Below are 20,567 nucleotides of genomic sequence, written 5' to 3' on the forward strand. Positions count from 1 at the left end.
AAGAAAGAAAGAAAGAAAAGAAAAGAAAATAGAGTCATTGAAGCATTTTAAAACGCCCTGGACAGAAGGAAGCAGAGACCAGCAAGACAGTAATGAAAGTCTCAGGCTGAATTGATCTCCTTAAAAAAAAAAAAGCTGCCCATTCCAGAGATTCATGGTCTCATTTAAAATGGACATTTCCCATTGTCATGTCTGTGAAAGTGTTCATTTTATTTGATGTTTGTTCAATTCAAATCAAAGTAAAAAGAAAATGCTTGATAATTAAAGCTATTGGGGGTTAATAACGGTCCCGATTCAAACAGATCAAGTGATTCATTTCTTAGTGAAGATCCCAAAATGAGAAGCCCCCCTCACGTGGGGCTGGGCCAACCAAAGCACTTTGGAATTAGGGGATGAAAAGAATGGAAGGGTCCGCGTCCTTTGGCCCAGGGACTCCACTGCTGGACGTACATCCCAAGCAGAAGCTTCGCAGGTCTCCTGACCCCACCTTCTACAGACTCAAGTCCACGCTTACAGAACACTGCAGGCAAGGGCCCATTGCTGTTTTGGTCCCTCATTGTCTTTGTTGAGTTTTCCCCCTATTCTTTCCCTTTTTATTTCTTTTTTACATCCTTTGTTAAAAGGAATGGCTCTTTGGGATGGGAGAGGAGGAAGGTACAGGGGAAATCTAGGTGATAGAAGAAGAAAAGACACCCATAAAACATTTTTAAAGGAAGGCTTTCCTCCCTGCCTGGGGCCTTTGCTCTCCCTCTTCTCTCCTCTTGGTGTCACATCCCTCGATACGCCATGTGTCCATGGTGAATGGACGGTGACTGGTGTAAGATGGTGGTCCCCACTCTGCCCAGGCCCCACCACTCAGCCACACACCTTCTTGGCATAGAGGGAGTGCTCGTCTGCCCTGACACACTTGTAGTCCTTCTCCCTGAAGTATAATCCATCCCTTCGCACTTGAAGAGGGTTCTTGGAGAATCCGTTCACAAGCACACGGATGTCACTGGGTGTTATCTGCAGTGGTCAGACAGGGAAGAAGAGGGGAAGGGGAGAAGTGGGGATGAAATGCCCACTGTGCGCCAGGTCCTGGGCTGAGGGCTCTACAAAGACGACCTTGTGAACCTCACTGGACAGCTAGACTGAGGCAGGGTCACCCAGGCACGCAGGGTCACCCAGGCATGCAGTGTCCGAGGCTGCATTCGAGCTCAGGCCCCTGGCTCTGTGCTGGCACGGAGCCTTCCCTTCCCCAGCCTTCTTCTCTTACATTAAACCCTGGTGAGGACACCAAGATGGTCCGCTCATGAATCCTGATGATGGCGGCATTGTCCACGTGCTTCGTGCCCAGCAGGGATTCCAGCAGCAGGCTCTGCACGTTGCTCATGCTTGGTCAGCTCTGGCCTTTGGGAGAACTGTGAACGAGAGGAAAGTGAATGGATTAAACACCTACTGTGTACAAAAGCAGCAGAGACCTTGCTGTCAGGGGGCTCACGTTCTAAGGGGGAGACTCCACCTTTAGAGCCTGGATTGTTGGTGAGATGGAGGGTAACCCCCACTTTATGGGGGAACACAAGACCCACCCCGCCAGGAGAAGGGGGTGGCATAGGGAGATAAGGACTCACACCAAAGGCTGTGGCTATGTGACCCCTTCGTGTCCTTCCGTAGACAATACCAGACCCTCCCTGTGGGAAGGACCCCGCCCAAGAACCCCCATGCCTAGAGCACCTGGGACAGTTCTGCCCAGGGGCCGCCCCCCCCCCCCCGCCTCCGTTGGCTCTAACACCCCACGAAGCCTGCTCTCCCACCCTGCCGGAACGTGTTCTTTTAACTTGTCTTCACATGTCATGGCCCGTCCCTGCCAGAGTCATCTTCAACAAGGCAGAGAACAGTGGGGACCATTTCCTCCCCCCTCCCAGAAGCACTGCTTCTTTAAGCAGCTACATGGCCTTGATGGGGTGATGGGACCTGGATCCCTAATCAGCAGCAGGATCACTGGCCCAAGGTACGTGCCCACCTCAACACGCCCAGATCAGCTAAATGGCCTCCTTGCCAGCCCTTCCTCTGTGGCTCCTGGCCCCCTCTGGACTCCTTACCACTCCCTCATCCATCCAGATACTTTCACTGTCCCTGCTGTATATAAGGATCAGCACCATCCTCATTGATTTGCAGCTTCTCTAGGAACCCTGCTTGCTTCTATTGGTGTTACAGTTTTTCCACTTGAGTGGAAGACAGATTGAGTCCGTGAATTCATTTCAGGTGGATGCTGCCACTAACCCTAACCTTGACATTCTCAGGGTCCCAGAACCCCTAAACCATATCAGATTGCAAACATATCCTGAATCTGAAGCCTATTCAGACCTCCAAATTCTTTTCAGACAAACTACTGTGTCTAGCTGTGAGTAATAAAAAGTCTGACGGAGTTTCTAGATAATTAATAATCAACTTATTAATTGGGTTAGCAAATAATAAGTTGATGGTCAGTGGTCTCTTGGCAACCAAAGATAAAACCATGGAGATCACCAAATGAAAAAGTGGGTGCCCCTGACAGGCAGAAATCAACCCTGACTGGTGAACAATTAATGAGGGGATGGATGAGGAGTTGGGCTGAAAGACTTCAGCATCTCCTGCTGTGAATTTGGCTGGATCCTGAGACTCAGCTGCCTCTGACTGTCTGGACAAAGGCATCCATCTCCACCCAGACCACTCAAAATTGGAACTATGCCAGGGAGCATCGAGGCTTGGTCCAAGGGTGTGAGCCTAATTCTTTAAGGGCTGGACGTCACCTATGTTAGATTCTATTTACACTTTCATCAGAAATAAACTCTCCCAGTTGGGGGGTGGAGGGGGGTTCCAGCCAAGAGAGGACAGTTCCTGGAGGGTTAGACCAAGCTCAATATCCCCACTGTTCTTCAGACACTGACTGGTCCCCAAATGAGGAAATCAAGGGGGGTTCCTAAATTCTAATTGATTAATTAATATTATTATTATTATAGTAGAGAAATAGTCACTTCTCTCACAGCCATGGTTCACTGACTGTGGAAAGATTTTTAAAGTGCAAATTTAAGACATCACATTGATCCATTTTAAGCTTCATCTGTTTTGGTTAAGATCTTTTTGGATTCTGATTCTGTTCTCCAACATCTTGGCTTTCCTTCCTAGCTTCTCATTGTCTGCTGCCCTCTATTCTTTGATAGAAACAGAGAGAAACGTGCTCATTTGGAAAAGGCCAGGAAAGCCCTTAATTTTTAATTCGAGGTTGCCAGCTCAGATGTCCTACAAAGAGACACACCCGGGTGGTGACCAAAGGCACCTTTGTCCTGGTCACAAGGTCCCTCCCTCTTTCCCCATTGGTTGGTACTCAGAGGTGCCCCTTAACCTGTCTCCCCTCTCCATACACACAAATAAAGTCTTGGATGCACCTGGTGGGGAGCGGGGGAGAGATGATATTGACAAGATCATTAAGTGTGTGCTGGCCTTTCAGCTGTGACTTTTGACCCACCTGGAGATGTTCCTAACCCCAGAATCAGGGCTAGCTGGTTTCTGATAATCTGGGGCTCGTGACCCCCTTAGGAAACAACCCCTCTTCCCCTATTTGCAGTCTCTTGTGAAAACAATGCCTCTCCCTCCGTTCCTCACACAATGTTCTGCAGAGTGGGGTGGAGCGGAGATGCCTACTGCTCTCCACTGGAGACCTCCATTAACCGCTGCGCTTGGAGGAGATCTGGACCTTGACTGATTCATCCCCTAATCCCCATCTCTGCATCTTCTCCACAAAAGCAGCACGAGATGCTTCCCAAAAAGCCCGCTGAAATTGAGATAAACTCAGTGCACAAAGAGGCGAGGTGAGTGTGGCTCGCTCTGCCACCCTTGGTGAAGCCGCTGGCTCCTCTCTCCAGGGGTCGGTCCAGGGTCCAAGTCTGTGCTGACCAAGACAGTCAGGCTCTGTCTTCTGTCTCCTTGTTTCTCTTGGGTCTGCAGTCCAGGCTTCTCCCTACTCTTCTTTGCCACTGTAAATAAGCAAAGGTCTGATTCCTTCTTTGTGTCTCCTTTTCCTCTCAATATAAAAAGGCTTTTTTTTTTTTTATCATCCTTGGCTTCCTTCCCTCAGGTCATTCTGAGCTTTAGTGTCCCTGATATTCTTTTTATAGCACTGTGACAAATTTTTAAAAACAATGATATTTTATTTTATTTTCCCAATTACGTGTAAAAACAATTTTTAATATTTGGTGTTTTTTTGCTTTTTGGAGGGGAGAAGGTAGGGCATTTGAGGTTAAGTGACTTACCCAAGTTCACACGAATAATTGTGAGTGTGTGTGTGTGTGTGAAGTGTCTGAGGCTGGATTTGAACTCAGGCCCTCCTGACTCCAGGGCCGGTGCTCTATTCCTTGTGCCACCTAGCCACCCCTAATATTTGTTCTTTTTTATTTTGAATTCTAAATTCTCTGCCTCTCTCCCTCTTTCTTCCACCCCCCCTCCTGGGGCGTATAAACAATTTGATATAGATTATACATGTACAACCATGCAAAAAATGTTTGTACTTGGGTGAGGGGACGTGGACCCCTAAAAGGAAAATACCGTGTTTTTTAAAGTAACCCAGTCCCTGAATTTTCCCAAACATTTAAGAGCCCAGATCACTGGGGCCTCCACCCACCCCAGCCTCCTTGAAAGTACTTCCACTGGCTCTCCTGGCCCTCCCACACTACTGGGATATACCAAGCACTCCTTAGTCCCACCTCGAACACGTGTTTGAGACTACTGATGTCCTTCACTGCTGCCCCAGGCCCACCCCAGACGACTTACCACTCCTTAATCTCATCCTGTGCCTTTCTAAGCATCAGCACCATTGCTGTCAGTGAGCAGATTGCCTAGGAACCCTGCCTGTCTCTATTGGCATCACAAGCTACATAAACTTTGCCACTTGACTGGGAGAGGTTTGAGTGTGTGAACTTCTTCCAGGCAACCCCACCTTGTACCCTGGCATTTCAGGGTTTCCAGGAAGCCCAAACCATGTCACTTCCATATCAGCACGTTACCAACACACACACACCCCCCGCCCTAAAAACAGTGAAAAGCAGTGTGGTTTGATGTGCATTCAGAATCCACGAGTCCTTTCTCATCACAAGGCCTTTGGGATTGCCTTCAGCTATTGTTTTTCTGAGAAAAGCTAAGTCATTCACAGTTGATCATTGGACGATGTTCTCCTGGCTCTGCTCACTTCACTTTGCATCAGTTCATGCAAGTCTTCCCAGGTTTTTCTGAAAGCATCCTGCTCATCCTTTCTTAGAGCACAGCAGGTTCCATTACAACGATACCCTACAACTTGTTCAGCCATTCCCCAGATGATGGGCATCCCCTCAATTTTTGATTCTTGGCCACCAAAGAAAGAGCCGCTATAAATATTTTTTTTGGACAAATAGGTCCTTTTCCCTTTTTAAAAACATCTCTTTGGGATGTAGACCTAGCACTGGTGTTACTGGATAAAAAGGTATGTACATTTTTGTAGCCCCTTGAGCATAGTCACAAATTGCTCTCCAGAATAGCTGGATCAGTTCACAACTCCACCAACACCGCACTGGTGTTCCAATTTCCCACATATTCTTTAACATTTATCATTTTCCTTTGCTGTCATATTAGCCAATTTGAAAGGTATGAGGTGGTACCTTAGTATTGTTTTAATTTGCATTTCTCTAATCAGTGGTGACTTAGAGCATTTTTTTCATATCACTATAGACAGCTTTGATCTCTTCATCTGAAAAGTAACTGTTTATATAAGTTGAGAATGACTTGTATTCTTATAAATTTGACTTAGTTCTCCATATATTTTAGAAATAAGGCCTTTTCTTTCCCTCTAATCTTGACTGCATTGGTTTTGTTTGTGCAAAAACTTTTAAATTTAATATAATAAAAATTATCTATTTTATATCTCATAATGTTCTCTATCTCTTGTTTGGTCATATATCCTTCCTTTTCCCATAGATCTGACAGACAAACTATTGCATTGTCCCCAAATTTGCTTGTATCACCCTTGATGTCTAGATCATGGACCCACTTTGACCTTATCTTGGTATATGGTGTAAGATGCTGGTCTATACCTAGTTTCTACCATGATGTTTTCACAGCAATTTTTGTCAAATAGTGAGTTCTTTTGTAAGAAAGCTCAGGTCTCTGGGTTAATCAAACACCAGATTACTATGGTCGTTACTACTGTGTCCTGTGTATCAAATCTATCCCACCGACCCACCACTCTATTTCTTAGCCAGTTCCATACTGTTTTTATGATTGCCACTTTGGACTTCTGGGAGGCAAGATGGTGCAGTAAACAGCAAATTGCCTGAACTCTCCCAAATTTACCTCCACCTATAAAATAGCACCCCCAAATGAATCCTGGAACAGTAGAACTAGCCCTAGAAACTTGGCAGGAAAGGTCTGCCTCCCTTAGAGAAAAGGGGGGGACAGCCCAGGACAGGAAGCATCCCAGAAAGCTAGCAGTATGCCCTGCTTCAGCAAGTCAGTGAGAGGCCAGCACAGAACCAGGTAAGTTGCCAGACCCTTTTTGCAATGTCAGCAACCCTCCACTCCCTCAGCCCAGCAGCAGGCATGATGGTGTCCCATATTTCTCAGGATAGTACCAGTGCAGCCCCTGGCACAAGAAGCTTGAAATAGTGCCCCTTTAAAATGATAAAGAACGAGAAAAGGCTTGAAAAGATGAGCAAAAACAAAAAAAGAATCTGAACGTAGAAAGTTATTATGGTGAGAGGGAAGATCAAGACATAAACTCAGAAAAAGACACCGATGTCAAAACAACTATAGGCAAAGCCCCAAAGAAAAATGGGCATTGGAGTCAAGTCCAGAAGGAACTCACGGAAGAGTTTAAAAATCAAATAAGAGAGGCAGAAGAAAAATTGGGGAAATAAATGAGAGTGATGCAAGAGAATCATAAAACAAGAGTCAAGAGCTTGGAAAATGAAAACAACTCCTAACAAAAAGTAGAACTGGCCAAATGGAAAAAGAAGCACAAAAATCCCCTGAGGAAAACATCCTAAAAAAGTAGAATTGACCAAATGCTAAAAAAAGGTACAAAAGGGAACTAAAGAAAATAATTACTTAAAAATTAGAAATCACGGAATGGCTAGGTGGTGAAGTGAATAGAGCACCAGCCCTGGAGTCAGGAGGACCTGAGTTCAAATCCATCTTCAGACACTTGACATACTTACTAGCCGTGAGACCTTGGGCAAGTTACTTAGCCCCAGTTGTTCTCCAAAAAGCCAAAAAAAAAAAATTAGAATTCAGCAAGTGGAAACTAATGACTCTATGAGTCATCAAGAATCAATCAGACAAAATCAAAACAATAAAAATAAAGAAAAATTAAAAATAGAAGAAAATGTGAAATTTCTCATTGGAAAAAAACTGACCTGGAAAATAGACCCAGGAGAGATAATGTCAGAATCACTGGACTACCTGAAAGCCATAATCAAAAGGAGGAATCGTACTTCAAGAAATTATCAAGAAAAACTGCCCTGATGTCCTAGAACCAAAGGGCAAAGTAGACATTGAAAGAATACACCAATCACTTCTGGAAGGAAATTCCAAATAGAAAACTCCCAGGAACATTACAGCCAAATTCCAGAACTTCCAGGCCAAGGAAAAAAATATCACAAGCAGCCAGAAAGAAACAATTCAAATACTGGGGAGCCATAGTCAGGATTACACAGAACTTAGCAGCTGCAACATTAAAGGATCAGAGGTCATGGAACATGATATTCTGGAAGGCAAAGGAACTAGGCCTTCAACCAAGAATCACCTACCTGGCAAAACTGAACTCGATTCTTCAAGGGAAAGACATGGTCATTCACTGAAATGGAAGGCTTCCAACCTTTCAAGAGGAGAAGACAAAAAAAGAGCAGAACAAAAAAACCCAATAGATTGTCAATATCAAGACTCAAGAGAAGCATAAAAAGGTTAAAAATAAAGAGAAAACATAAAGGATTCAATAAGGTCAAACTACAGGGGAAGATGACACTTGTAACTCTTAGGAACTTGGTCACTGTTAATGCAGTTAGGAGTATACATAGACAGAGGGTCTGGGTATAAAGTAAACTAGAGGGGATGCCGTAATAAATTAAGGGGTGAGAAAGTGTATTATAGTGAGAGCAGGAAGAAGGGAGAACAGAAAAAAACACATGATTATCTCCACAGATGCTGAAGAAGCTTTTGACAAAATAAGTCCCCATTCCTATTAAAAACACAAGACAGCACGGATATAAAAGAAGCCTTCTTTAAAATGATAAGCAGCATCTATCTAAAACCATCAGCAAGCATTGTCCGTAATGGGGATCAGCTGGAAGGCTTCCCAAGAAGATCGGGGTGCAAGAAGGATGCCCATCATCAGCACTACTGTTCTATACTGTCCTAGCAACATTACCTATAGCCATAAGAGGAGAAGAAGAAACAATAGGCAATGAGGAAGCACAACCATCACTCTTTGAAGTATGATATGATATGGCGGCATACTTAGAGAATCCTAGAGGATCAACTAAAAATCTGCTAGAAATAATTAACAATTTTAGCAAAGTTGTGGGATATAAAATAAATCCAAACAAATCATCAGAATTTCTATATATGACCAACAAAGCCCAGCAGCAAGAGACAGAAGGAGGAATTCCATTTAAAATAGCTTTAAAAAATATAAAGTGCTTGGGAGTCAAGCTGCCAAGACAAACCCAGGAACTATATGAACACAATTATAAAACACTTCTCAAGCAAATAAAGTCAGCTTCAGACAATTGGGAAAATAACAATTGCTCATGGATAGGTCAAAGCAATATAATAAAAGTTACAACTCTGCCTAAACAAATTTACTTATTAAGTGCCATACCAATCAAACTACTAAAAATTATTTTATAGAGCTAGAAAAAAATTAATCTAGAAGAACGAAAGGTCAAGAATATCAAGGGAATTAATGGAAAAATACCTAGCCGTACCAGAATTCAAATGATATCATAAAGGGGTAATGATTACATCAATACTATTTGGTGCTGGCTATGAAATAGAGTGCTGGATCATTGGAGTAGGTACATAAGACATAATAGTCAATGATGATAGCAACCTAGTGTTTGAAAAACACGAAGACCACAGTTTCTGGGAAAAGAACTCACTGTCTGGCAAAAACTGCTGGGAAAACTACACTGCACACCAAGATAAGGGCAAAATGGGTCTGTGATTTAGACATAAAAGGGGATACCACAAGCAAATTAGGAGAGCAAGGAGTCATTTACCCATCAGATCTATGGAAGAACTGGTGATCACCACTCTGAAAGATCCAGTCTGAGATCCAGTTTGGGTGGGCCACCTCCTTCCTTTTGTGTGATTTCTACCCAGCCAGTAACTAACCTGAGAATGCTGGGAGTCAGCTGGACAAAAAATTAGTGAGAGTGCCAGTAATCAAGGGGCTTAGTTAGCCAGTTTCAGAGGGAGGAATGTTGTCATGGCTAAAATGAAAGCATAGGTTCTATACCCAATCACAAGTGGGGATGGAGGGGGAAGGTAGATTATTGAGGGGTTCCCCACTAGAAACCCACAAGTCCCACAACACAACAGCTCTGGAGTCCTTGGGGGTCACGACCACCTCTCCCAGAGCGCTCTGCAATCTTTGACTCGGTTCAGTGATTGTGACGGATCAGTTTAAACTGCATTGTGAGCTCTGACGCCCAAGTCAGAGACAGCTCTTAAAAGAATCGCTATTATATTCAATACACATACCATGCAGATTAACATGAAAATCATGATTCCCTTCTCAGACTCATAGAGCCATTGGCTTCCACTCACCCAGTCCTAAATTTTAAGGAATTATTTTCTTCAGTGAGCTTCCATAACTTCTTTTCATCTGGACAATACTGCTTTTTAAGGAGCTGTCTTCTGCTCCCTTTTCCAAGCTGTTGACTCTTTCTTCAGGATCCCCTTGCACAGCTCCCATCTCTTCTCTCAACTTTTCTTCTGCCTCTCTTCTTTGGATTTTAAGATCCTTTTTGAGCTATTCCAGGCCTTTCTGGACTTGAGAGTAACTCAAATTCTCCTGTGAGGCTTCCCATAAAGGCATTTGGACACCGTCTTCCTCTTCTGAGCTTGACACCATAGTAGCTTTCCGTGGTCAGGGATTTTTGTTTTGTTTGTTTTGTTTTTTGGCTCATTTTCTGGCCTATTTCACGACTTTTAAACTTGAGTGCTGTTCCTGGGGCACAGGGCCGCCGTCCCAAGCTTCTCCACTGGGGGCTGGGGGCCTGTTCCCTGGCTTGCTGGGGCTCTGGGGCTGACAGTTCACCTATTGTGCTGGAGTGACCAGGCCTAGTCTCACCCATTGCACCCAGGCTTTTGAGGGGCTGGAGGCCTCACAGTTGTTCAGATGTGCTGCTGAGCTGGGACACTGGGCCTCTTTTGCTCATCTGGGCTGAGCTGGGTACCTCCCCATGGCTTGCCTGACCCCATCTGTGCTAGGCTGTACTCTATTTTACCAGAATGAGACAGACCTTTTGTGCAGTCCTTCTTAGTTGTACTGGACTGGAAAACTTTCACCCCATTCTTTTGTGGGTCCTGTCACTCCAGAATTCATTTTGAGGCTTGATTAGAGTTGTTTTGAAACTGGGGAGAGCTCAGGGAATGTCCTGACTTTTCTCTGCCATCTTGTCTCTGCCTTTGAGGAGTTAATTTCTTTAAGGATAAAACTGCATCATTTTAATTTTCCAAATTAACAGCATTTCTTATACAATGGTTTCCCCAAAACCCCCATGAGAAAAATTAGAAGCATAACTACATAAACAATGCTACATATTTTAAACATGAAACAAAATGGCTAGTTAAATTACATCAATTCATTTGAATGCATTTCTAAATTATCTCACATGGAAAAATCACTTTACCTATCTATTAATTTTGACACTCTAAAACTGATTACATTCAGAAAACAATAATTTTGATCCAATTAAAATTCTTATTCTTACTGTTCCTAAACATATCACGTTCATGCTAAATTTGAAGTGTATTTTGCTTCAAAGTCTGATCTACCCATAGAGTCAAACTTCCCAGTTATTGCTATGGGAGAACACACCTGACTTTCAGTGAACCCCCAGTCTAATTTAGATTAGGAGAAACTCAGTTCATCCCAATCTCGATTTACAGTTACCAGTAGTCTATAGGATCCCAGCTTGCCGAAGGGCCATTGGCTGCCAGCATCTCCAAGCACATCTCTGCTACTTTCCTTAGCCTGGTCGGTGGTGAGCAGGAGGCACACAACCCTGGGCCGGAGTAGGGAGGCTTGGGAGGAGTCTGGGGCCGATCATTGAAGCAGCAAAGGCATTCCCTGGGATCAACATTAAACATCATTTTTATGAACCTCAAAAAGATCCAAAGCCTGAACTCATCAGGCAGACTGCTTTGCTTTAAAAGTGCCTTTTCCTGTGTCTGTAACTCGAAAGACCAGGAAAGGTCGGCCATGGGTATTCTCCCCTTTGTGACAGGAGCCATTGAAATTCAGAATCATGGAATTTCTCTTGTCTTGTCCCATACTCCAGCTGGGGGAAAACAGAGACATTCTGAGACTAGATTCTGCCAACACCACCTTGTTGATTATCTGGTATTTATAACTAAGAAACTCCTTTTCTCATGGTGTGTATAGAAAACATGGAGACCATGAATGTGAGGGACACAGAGGTCCTGGGATGGTCCAGAAACATAAAATCACTTTGTCATTCTTGTATTGGGCGTCAGCACTTAGGTTCTGGCTCTGTGCTAGCCGTATCTGCCAGCTTTAAAGGAATAAATGATGTGACTGTCTATCACCTAGCCTGTTTGTCTCCTTTGACCAAACTTTCAGGTTAACACCTGTAATAGCCTGCAGGGCTTGGGGAGGAGAGGCAAGCAGGGTCCTGAGGTTCTGGGCCTGGGTGTGTTTGAAGGAAAGGGCTCATCCTGGGGACTGACGGGGCGGGGATCTTGGAAAGCAGGAGTCCCAGGAGCTGAGATCTCTGCCTCCTCCCTCGCAGTGATCTCTGCCTCCTGGAAGCCAGCTCTGCCCCTGCACGTCCCAGGTAGGTCGGAGCCCGAGTCCCGCATGTGTCCTGCCTCCTGCTGGCTGCAGGTGCCATTGGGTCTCATTGTCTCTGACCTCAGGTGAGTGTCCTCCAGGGCTGCCAGGAGCACAAGTGCCTCCCTGCCCTGGCCAGTGGAGGAGCCACTCTCCCCAACTCTTCCAGACTCCCAGTCACTTCCCCAGTGTCCAGGGTCCCCCTCCCCAGATTTCCCATTGGGTCATACTTTCCCAAACTTCAGATGTTGCCCACAAGGACCCAGAAGTGCTGCTTTCAGTCTTCCCATCAGGACCCAGGTGTCCTGTCTCCCTGCCCCCAGCTTTGGGTTTGTGTTAGAGATTCAGTCGTCCTGCTTTCAGACCCAGCCCCATCTGGGATCCCAAACCCCGTCTGCCTCTTGGGTCTCTGTAGGAAAATGGGAGAGGGGGCAGAAGAGAGGGAGGGGAGGAGTTTTCCTTTTCAGAACATCTTCGTTTCCAAGTCCAACCCTCCCTGCTAGGGAGGCTCCTCTCTGTAGGCTCCAGTGTGCCCCGAGGACAGGACTAGGACCTTTGTAACCGCTGTGGGACCTCACTCTCTCTAAATCCCTGTGGGCCACCTTCCTGCCTAGGAAGAGAAAGGAAGGACATTTCCCATTCTGGGATCTTTCTCCCTCCCCTGCCCAGTATGCAGAGAATAGCAGGGAGCCCAGAGCCAGAGGGAATGGCCCCTGGGGGCTGCAGCTCCCCAGCCCAGGCAGGTGCTGTCCATCTGCAGACTTGACCAACCTCAGCCATCTAGCCTGCTTCCATAGGACCGTCCGTGAAGCTGGCAATGCTTTCCTTGAAGATCATTCCTTTATGGAAATAGGCATGAAACGATCAGTTTCCTTAGCATAAAACTGCATCATGTGTCCAGATTATCCTCTTTATTCTAGTCTATTGCTATTATTTTGGTCTGATGTTCTCTCTTTTAATCAGACTAGCTAATTAGAGGTTTTATCGACTTTTGTTTCTCTTCTCCCTTTTGTGGATCGGCATTCCCTATCCCCTCTTCTGTTCTCTTGGCGGACTGGGGCTTGCCTTGGCAGATGCTAGCTTTTATATTCCCTTAGCCTGGCAACTACCAGAAGACAATGCACAGAAGAAGGATGGCAAAGGGTGGGGGTGAGGAGAAGATCACACCTGAGGGGCCAGGTGAGATGAGCTTCCTCCTTCACAGAACCTGTCTCCATGGGGTGAAGGAGGGATGTGGGAGGCGGCTGACAAGGAAAGAGCTTTGGAACAGCTTCTGTTGGGTGTGAGTTAGGAGATCAAGTTAAGATCAGTTATCCATCAGCAAAATGACTGCCTCCTTTAGTGAGAACTCCCTCTAAGCAACTAGAGAAAAGGAAAGATTAATTTTTTCTTGGGAATCTCAAAAAGTGTAAAAGAACAATAAATTCCTTAATTGTTCAGAAGTAAAATAAAGGAAACAAAAGTGAAATGTAGATTAAAAATAGACTCTAAATGAGATGGTCTAAAGAAGAAATCACAATGATGAAAAACGAAGCACAGATTTTGTACATAGGGTGGAACATGAGAATCTCTGATAAAGTGAATCCTATGCTTATGACTGAAATAGAAGAAAAGTAAAGGGAACAGCGTCAGATTCCAAGCTCACTGGCCAAATGTTCTGTGAATGTAGAGGCTGGAAACACACCCCTCCCAAGTATCAGGGTATTGTCAGATCTGGTCAGCATTTCTTATATATGGCCCATCAATTGACCTCAACCCATTCTCTTAACTCTTGTTCTCCCAAGTTTTTAAGAGTTCTAGGGGAGTGTTTAGATCATTTATTTCTCATAAAGAAACTGGAAACATTTTTTCATGAATTAGCTCAAACAAAATCCAAGCTAAATTAAAATTGCTTTTTTTAATCAATGAAGGAAGCCTCCTTTCTCCTTCATAGTTACTCGTTTCTGTGTAACTAAAAATTATAACTAAGGAATAAATACCATAGACAAATGAAAGCAATCCTAAAGCAAAGGCATGAGCTGTTTTGGCCATGACAACCTCATACCCAGAGTGACCGCAAGCCCTCAGTGTAACAATAGATAAGGCTCCTTCTTTGGCTGCAAACCCTCTCATACCACCCAGTGCAGGCCAGATTCTGATGCATTTCTCTTTGGAATCCTCTTCATGTTTTCATCCAGATAAGACTTTCTTCCAGCCTCTCAGAAAACAAATGAGATCTTTACCTTTGTTCTCTTTTAAGTGATCACATAAAACTCCCCCTCCCTCTTCCTCCCTATCTCAGCTTCTCACAAAGACTTCACAGAATCTTCTTTAGAATGTATCACATATGTCACTTCTGAGAAGGCAGAAATTTCAATCAGCCTCTTTCTTCTCCATAGATCCATACACCTCACAGATAGAACACATACTTTCTTCCTGATTCCATAGGGAGATACATTGCAAAATAAGACATTTCTCAGCTTTCTTCCAACTGATGACCATATAAAATGCTTTTCTCAAAAGTGGATTGGGCTCTTACTGACTGTGGTTTCAAAAGCTGAGTCTGACACTCATAAAGGCATGGCTGTGTGGGCAAATCCCTTCTCTGGGCTTCAAGTTTCCTCCTGTAAAGTCATGAGGATTGGACTATTTAACTCTGAAGTATCTTTCAGCTCTCCATTCTATGACTTTTGATGATGGAGGAGACAGTGACATTCAAGGACGTGGCTGTGGACTTCACCCAGGAGGAGTGGGGCCTCTTGGACCATCCTCAGAAGCAGCTACGGTATACAAGGAGGTCATGCTGGAGAATGCCCAGAACCTGCCGTCCCTGGGTAAGGACACTCCCCCTGCTCACTCCGAGTCTGCAACCAAAGGGAACGTCTCCATTCCCTGGTATGCAGGCTTTGGAACATCTGTCAGTCATCAGAGAAGAGTGTTGGGCTCCTGTGTCCAATAGACAGACTCCTGCTCCCTGCTTTTTCTATAGAAAGTCTTTGCATTGTGTGATAGGAAGCTGAGGCTTTGCTTTGTTGTTCCCGAGGCAGTCTCACAGTTTTAGGTAGCCTCAGGTCAAAGGTCCAGTCAGTGTGGAAGAATCTCAGGGGTTATTGGGTTTGACCTCTGCTGGACGTGGATTTTGCTGCCAAATCTCTGAGAAGTGCTCAGGCAGCTTTTCTTTGCAGCCCCTTCCTCTTGGGATGGGCCTAATATTTGGAATATTCTTCTGTTTAACAAGCACACATTGGTAGCTCAGAGCTCTGACTTGTGGCCAGTGTAGCAGGTTTGTCCTTAATCCTCCTTCATCTTTCCCTAAACTTCCCCCACAGATGATGGGAAAGGAAGGGAAGTGAACAAGCATTTACACTCACCTGCTGTTTGCCATGTGCTGGGTCAGGGGCTTTCTATACCATATTATGTCACTTCATCCCCATAATAACCTTCCAGGTTAGGTGATATTATTATACCCATTTTATACTTGAGAAACTAAGGCAAGCAGAGGTTAAGTGACTTGTCCAGGAGCACACAGCTCCCAACTTTCTGAGGCTGTATTTAAACCCAGACCTTCCAGACTCCAGGCCCAGGGCTCTCTCCACTGCACCACCAGCTGCCTCTGATTTCTGGACAATGGAAACCATGCCATGGGTCCATCCTTTCATGTAGAAGGTACACAAGATCAAATTCTCTGACTCCAAAATGGTTCCATGATTTTCTCCTCCACCTCTCCCCAGAACTCCCCCAAGTTAATGCTATGGGAACTTTTGTTCAGGATTCCTAGGCACCACCCTGGGGTCCTTGCTTGCAATCCTCCCTGAGGATTCCAGGAATAACAGACTGACTGAGAAATAGAATCTGGACCCACAAAGGAGACTCTCCCCCAAGGAGGCAACACCGGCTGAATGAAATGAAGGGAGCCAAAACACCTGAGCCAGGAATCCGGCTGGTCCTCGATAAGTTAGCTCCGGGTTTTCCAGTGATGCGACCCCTCCATCTAGTCCTGGTTTTCTCATGAGAAGCAGCTGTCAGTCAGAGCCTTCCTGATGTCCTGAGATCTAGGGCTCTGCCCTGTTCTGGGATATCACCCGCCAGGTGTTAGCTCGCTGATACATTCTAAGCCTATCCACGTGGCTTAGAAACATCAAGACCGTGATAACCGTCAAGGCCTCCTTGACATCACCGTCTGGCATCTCCAAACTGGAAAGCTCAGTTACCTTCTTTGTTCTATTCCTCGATGAAAGCCTTGCTCGTGGCACCAGTAAACAGATTGCACCGATGAATCGCGCCTGGAGCACGATTGTTCTCTGCACTTCCACCGTCCAGTGTGTTATTTTAGAGTTGGCATAAGCAACCACTTAGAGTGAGCTCTGCATGAACGGTCACAGGGTGTATATGGGGGTCAGGGAGGGAGGATCCAGGCAGGGGGCAGGGCAAAGGGTGATGCATCAAGGTCCCTGTTGCTGGGGCTTGAGGCTGATCTGGCACCATTCTTCTTTTACCCAGTTGTGGGTCTAGGAGTTTCTGCCAGAATGAAGCATGACAGGATGGGGGCAGAGGGTTTGGCTGTTCCTCACAACAGGTTGTACAACACGTCCTGTTTTGGGTTCTTTGCATCACAAGCACTAAGGGCTCAGTACAGACTCCTGCATGTGACCAGAATGGAGTGAGCTCTAAATGAGCAGCTGTGTATCCACACCCCTGTCCCTACAAGTCTCTCTCCTTCCTCATCCCTGATTCCCCACCCCCAGGGCTTCCAGGTCCCAGAGAAGATGTGATCTCTTATTTTGAACAAAGGGAAGCACCCTGGATCCTGGAGGAAGAAGGCCCGAGGAGCCTCTGTCCAGGTGAGTGAAGTGAAAGCAGGCATATGAGAGCTGTGATTGTGAGAGGCTGCTATGTGTTGTGGTGAAGGAAGTGCTATGTTTGGGGGCAGGAAGGCCTGCCTTGGGACTCTTTTTCCAAGGCAGGTGAGGGTGAGAAGGAGCCAGCACATGCCCAGTGGGGCAGAAAGCCCCTGGCTGTGGACACTTACAGGAGGCTGGAGGTTTGGCTCTGGTTTCAGGCTAGAGGGAAGAACTGAAGATGTGGAGCAAGACGCACCATTCCCCACCCCCCAAGGCTAGAGGTGACTACAAATAAATAAGCTGTCACCACAAAAAAGTGCACAGGCCAAGGAGAAACAACCCAACCATAGTAAACTACTATGGGAATAGAGGTGACTAAAGAGGAGGAAACTGAAGTAAAGAAACCAACAAAGAGCGATGTCATTTGGACACCTCACCAGAAAGAATCCATAGAAAATCTTTAAACAGATTTTTAAAAAGTCACATGACAGAGATGGAGGAAATGAGAACAATCCGAGAAAAAGCAGAAGGGTATGAAAGGAATGTCAGCCAACTAGAAAAGGAGATCCGGAATCTGAAGGAAGAAAACGACCCCTTGAAGTCGGGACTGAGCGTAGTTAAGCCAGAGAAATTATAAGAGATCAAGACATGGTTAAACAAAGTATAAATGATGAAAAAGTGCAAGAGAAAGTGAAACATCTTATGAGAAAGACAACAGATTTGGAGAATAGGTCAGAAAGAAAAAATATAAAATAACTGGACTAACTGAAAGTTGCCATCAGAAAAAGAATCTGGATACTGAGTGAAATGGATGAAAGTATTCTCATAGCATCCTATGAACAACAGTCACCAACACTGACCTATGTCCTAACCCCCTCTAGGCCTGACTTTCGTTTTCTGGTAAATCACTTGATTTGGGGGAAATCAGGGAGAATTCCCACCTCTCTTCCCCATATCACCCTCTTAACGGCATCCCTTTGCTAAATAAGGAGAGGAGCTCAAATATGTGTTTGCATTGGGTACTTAGAAAGTGAGGTCACACATCCCAGCAATGGGAACGGGGGTCCAGATGTTGGGGAGGATTTGGGCGTTTTCTTAGAGCTGTTTGTATAGGGGTATGTGACTGTCTGCTTGGTCTCTGTGCAGTGCCTCCCTATACCACCCTGCTCAGGGGTAGGTGATGCCCAACTCTCGTGAGACTCGATTAGGAAAATAAAGAGCTTCTGTTTGTGCCTTGAGAAATCTCTGCCTTTTTATTTGGGTAAGGGTCTTGTACCGTACACAATACAATGATACAAGAAATAATCAAAGAAAATTGTCCTGAAGCATTAGAACAAGGGGGGAAAGTAGAAATATAAAAAAAATCCATCACCACTTAAAAGAGACACTAGAGAGAGGCAGAAGATCTTTTTGGAAGCAGCACCCTGTGGAGAGAGAGAGAGACTAAGAGAATTGCTGGTGGCCGCTTTGAATTGCCCTGGACTTTTGAGACCTGCCCCCTGAGCTGCCAAGGACTGAGGAGACATGGCTGTTTTGCTGGTACTTTGTCTGTCTGTTTTGATGTTATTTTTCCAGATTTGTCCACTGGTGAAAGACTGTCCTGTTGAAGAAGTCCTGGAACCTGGCATTTGGTTAAGAAGGCCTGAGACTGTCCTGCAGACAGAGAGTGAATACTGTCCACTGGTGAGGGACAGTACTGTTGTTGCAGGGGTCTGGAGACTGTCCTGCAGACAGAATGAATACTGTCCACTGGTGAGGGACAGTACTGTTGTTGCAGGGGTCTGGAGCCTTTCTGTTGGTTCAGAAGCCCTGAAGAAGGATTTTCTTGTTGTATGTTTACAGAAATCCTGGGAGAGGGCTTTGCTAATGTGTTCAGGGGTTCTAGGGCTGTTCTACAGACAGAGGATAAATTCATGAAGGGACTGGCAATGTATCTTATGGCCTTGCTAAGCCTTGTCTCTCCAGGAACTAAGATTGCTGAGAACTTGCCTCGTGTCAAGATGAAGAAAAGACCTCCATTTGGGTATTAAGTGCTGTGTTTAAACTTGATGTAACTCTGGGGTAGATTCAATTGTGATCCAGGGGTGGGGAACTTTTGACCTTTTTGTGTTCTATGGTTGAGCAAATGAATGTATTTTACTTATGTTTGGAAACTAATCTCCATTTGAGAAGAGGGGCTTTGTGGTGGACTTAATTAAGGTATAGCCTAGGGGTGGAGAAGTATTTAGAACAGAGACTTTGTAATTGATTGAATGATTGGAAGATCCTGGGGTGGGGTAGTACTTGGAGATTATTTAATCACACTTAGTAAATGCTGTATTTTGAATGATGTCATGTTTTGATCTTCTCTGTTCTGGGTTTGTTACTGAATAAAATAGAGAGCACCTATGCTGGTATTTTGAACCTGGGAAGTTGCCTTTCCTTGGCATTACATTACAGTACTTTACAAATATTATGTCGTTTGATACTTCATAAGAACCCTATGAATTAGGTGCTATTATTATACCCACGTTAGAGATGAAGAAACCCAGGCAAACAGCAGTCCTGTGATGTGCCTCGGGTTACGGTATTCGAATGTTTCTGAGGTGGGATTGGAACTCAGGTCTTCCTGACCTGAGCCACTGAACCCCCACCTGTATTCAGGTTTTTAAATAATGCCATGGAAATGCTCACACATATATGAGGTGGAAAATGAGAAGAGAATTTGACATGGAAATTAATGGGCATGGAAATTAATTTTTTTTAGCTCCCTAAACATCAACAAAATGAATTACTAGTTACTATGTAAAAGTATCATTTTTCTATTGGCTTAGGATAAGTAGTGAATTAAATGATTAATGTACTTGACACCCAATTGTATACATTACTTTATTTTTAAACAATGTTTACATATAAAACAACCTTTGTACTTTCTTCAGATATAACTTGCCTTGTTCTACCGCTGAGACTGGCTACACTCTCACTGAAACCCTCCTAGATGATTCACCCCTGTTGCTGACCAATCCCTTTGAGAAGCTGCCAGAGAGAAGAATAGAACGAAGATAAGTTCAAATCAGAAAACAACCTTAGCTTTGCCACAATGGCACTTTAAGGTCTTTCTTTATAGAAGAACTGTGGCGGGCCATGATGGCATCATGAGGTCTTCTGCCATGCATATCTAGTGACCGTGGCTTTCAAAGAGCCCGCTGTCTCTGCGACAAGAATGCAAAGCCAAGAAACATCGTGATCTGGTAATTACAGCTTTGAAGAGGTGCGATTACAAGGCGACTCATGAATGAGAAAACCACTTTGTGCAGTGAGAATATGACATGCCTGTGACGACTTGCACACGAATGTCCAACCTGCCGGGAAGTTTGGAAACAATTTGATGTCAAATTGACAAACAGAAAGAACATGTTGTATTTAGTTGGAAGCAGTCAGAGTGTGATGTAATCACTGCATGAAGCCCAGAAGTGTCATAAGCCTGATCATGACAGTCTGGAATCACCACAGAAAGAAAACTGCTGCAGTTTAAACACACACACCTGCTTGTTTTCTCAGAAGAAAAATATCTTTGTAGCAAAATTGGGCGATTATTTATTGCTTAAGGTGCTGTTAGCAGAGTTTTAGCTCAAATTCCTTATGCCATTGTCTTGAACCTCCAACTGTTTTGGGAACCTCTAAACAGGAAGAGGACCATAGTG

At 44.7% G+C, this 20,567-nt stretch overlaps 2 protein-coding genes across 6 annotated transcripts in view; one reads left to right on the forward strand and one right to left on the reverse strand.

Annotated features, from left to right (window-relative positions):
- The window catches only part of PFN4 (profilin family member 4), a 59,896-nt gene that overhangs the window by 11,288 nt on the left and 28,041 nt on the right, over nt 1-20,567 (reverse strand). For 2 of the 5 annotated variants that reach the window (XM_069097367.1, XM_069097366.1), the window contains exons 2-3: nt 1,256-1,400; nt 868-1,005 (exon numbers count right to left, since the gene is read on the reverse strand). In XM_069097367.1, coding sequence (XP_068953468.1) covers nt 868-1,005; nt 1,256-1,372 — 255 coding nt within the window. In that variant the 5' untranslated portion in view covers nt 1,373-1,400. Of the gene's footprint in view, nt 1-867; nt 1,006-1,255; nt 1,401-1,610; nt 1,637-7,793; nt 7,836-11,164; nt 11,795-20,567 lie in introns of those variants that run through there. The other 3 variants (XM_069097368.1, XM_069097370.1, XM_069097369.1) reach the window with 3 other exon arrangements.
- The window catches only part of LOC138168284 (zinc finger protein 420-like), a 771,269-nt gene continuing 762,829 nt past the window's right edge, over nt 12,128-20,567 (forward strand). Inside the window, exon 1 of the mRNA XM_069097350.1 lies at nt 12,128-12,150. The gene's annotated coding sequence lies outside the window, so the exon portion shown is untranslated. The remainder of the gene's footprint in view (nt 12,151-20,567) is intronic.

The sequence above is a fragment of the Petaurus breviceps genome, unplaced genomic scaffold, assembly GCF_028583685.1.
Source record: "Petaurus breviceps papuanus isolate PSGF00001 unplaced genomic scaffold, PetGlider_PUasm1.0 356, whole genome shotgun sequence".
Lineage (NCBI taxonomy): Eukaryota > Metazoa > Chordata > Mammalia > Diprotodontia > Petauridae > Petaurus > Petaurus breviceps.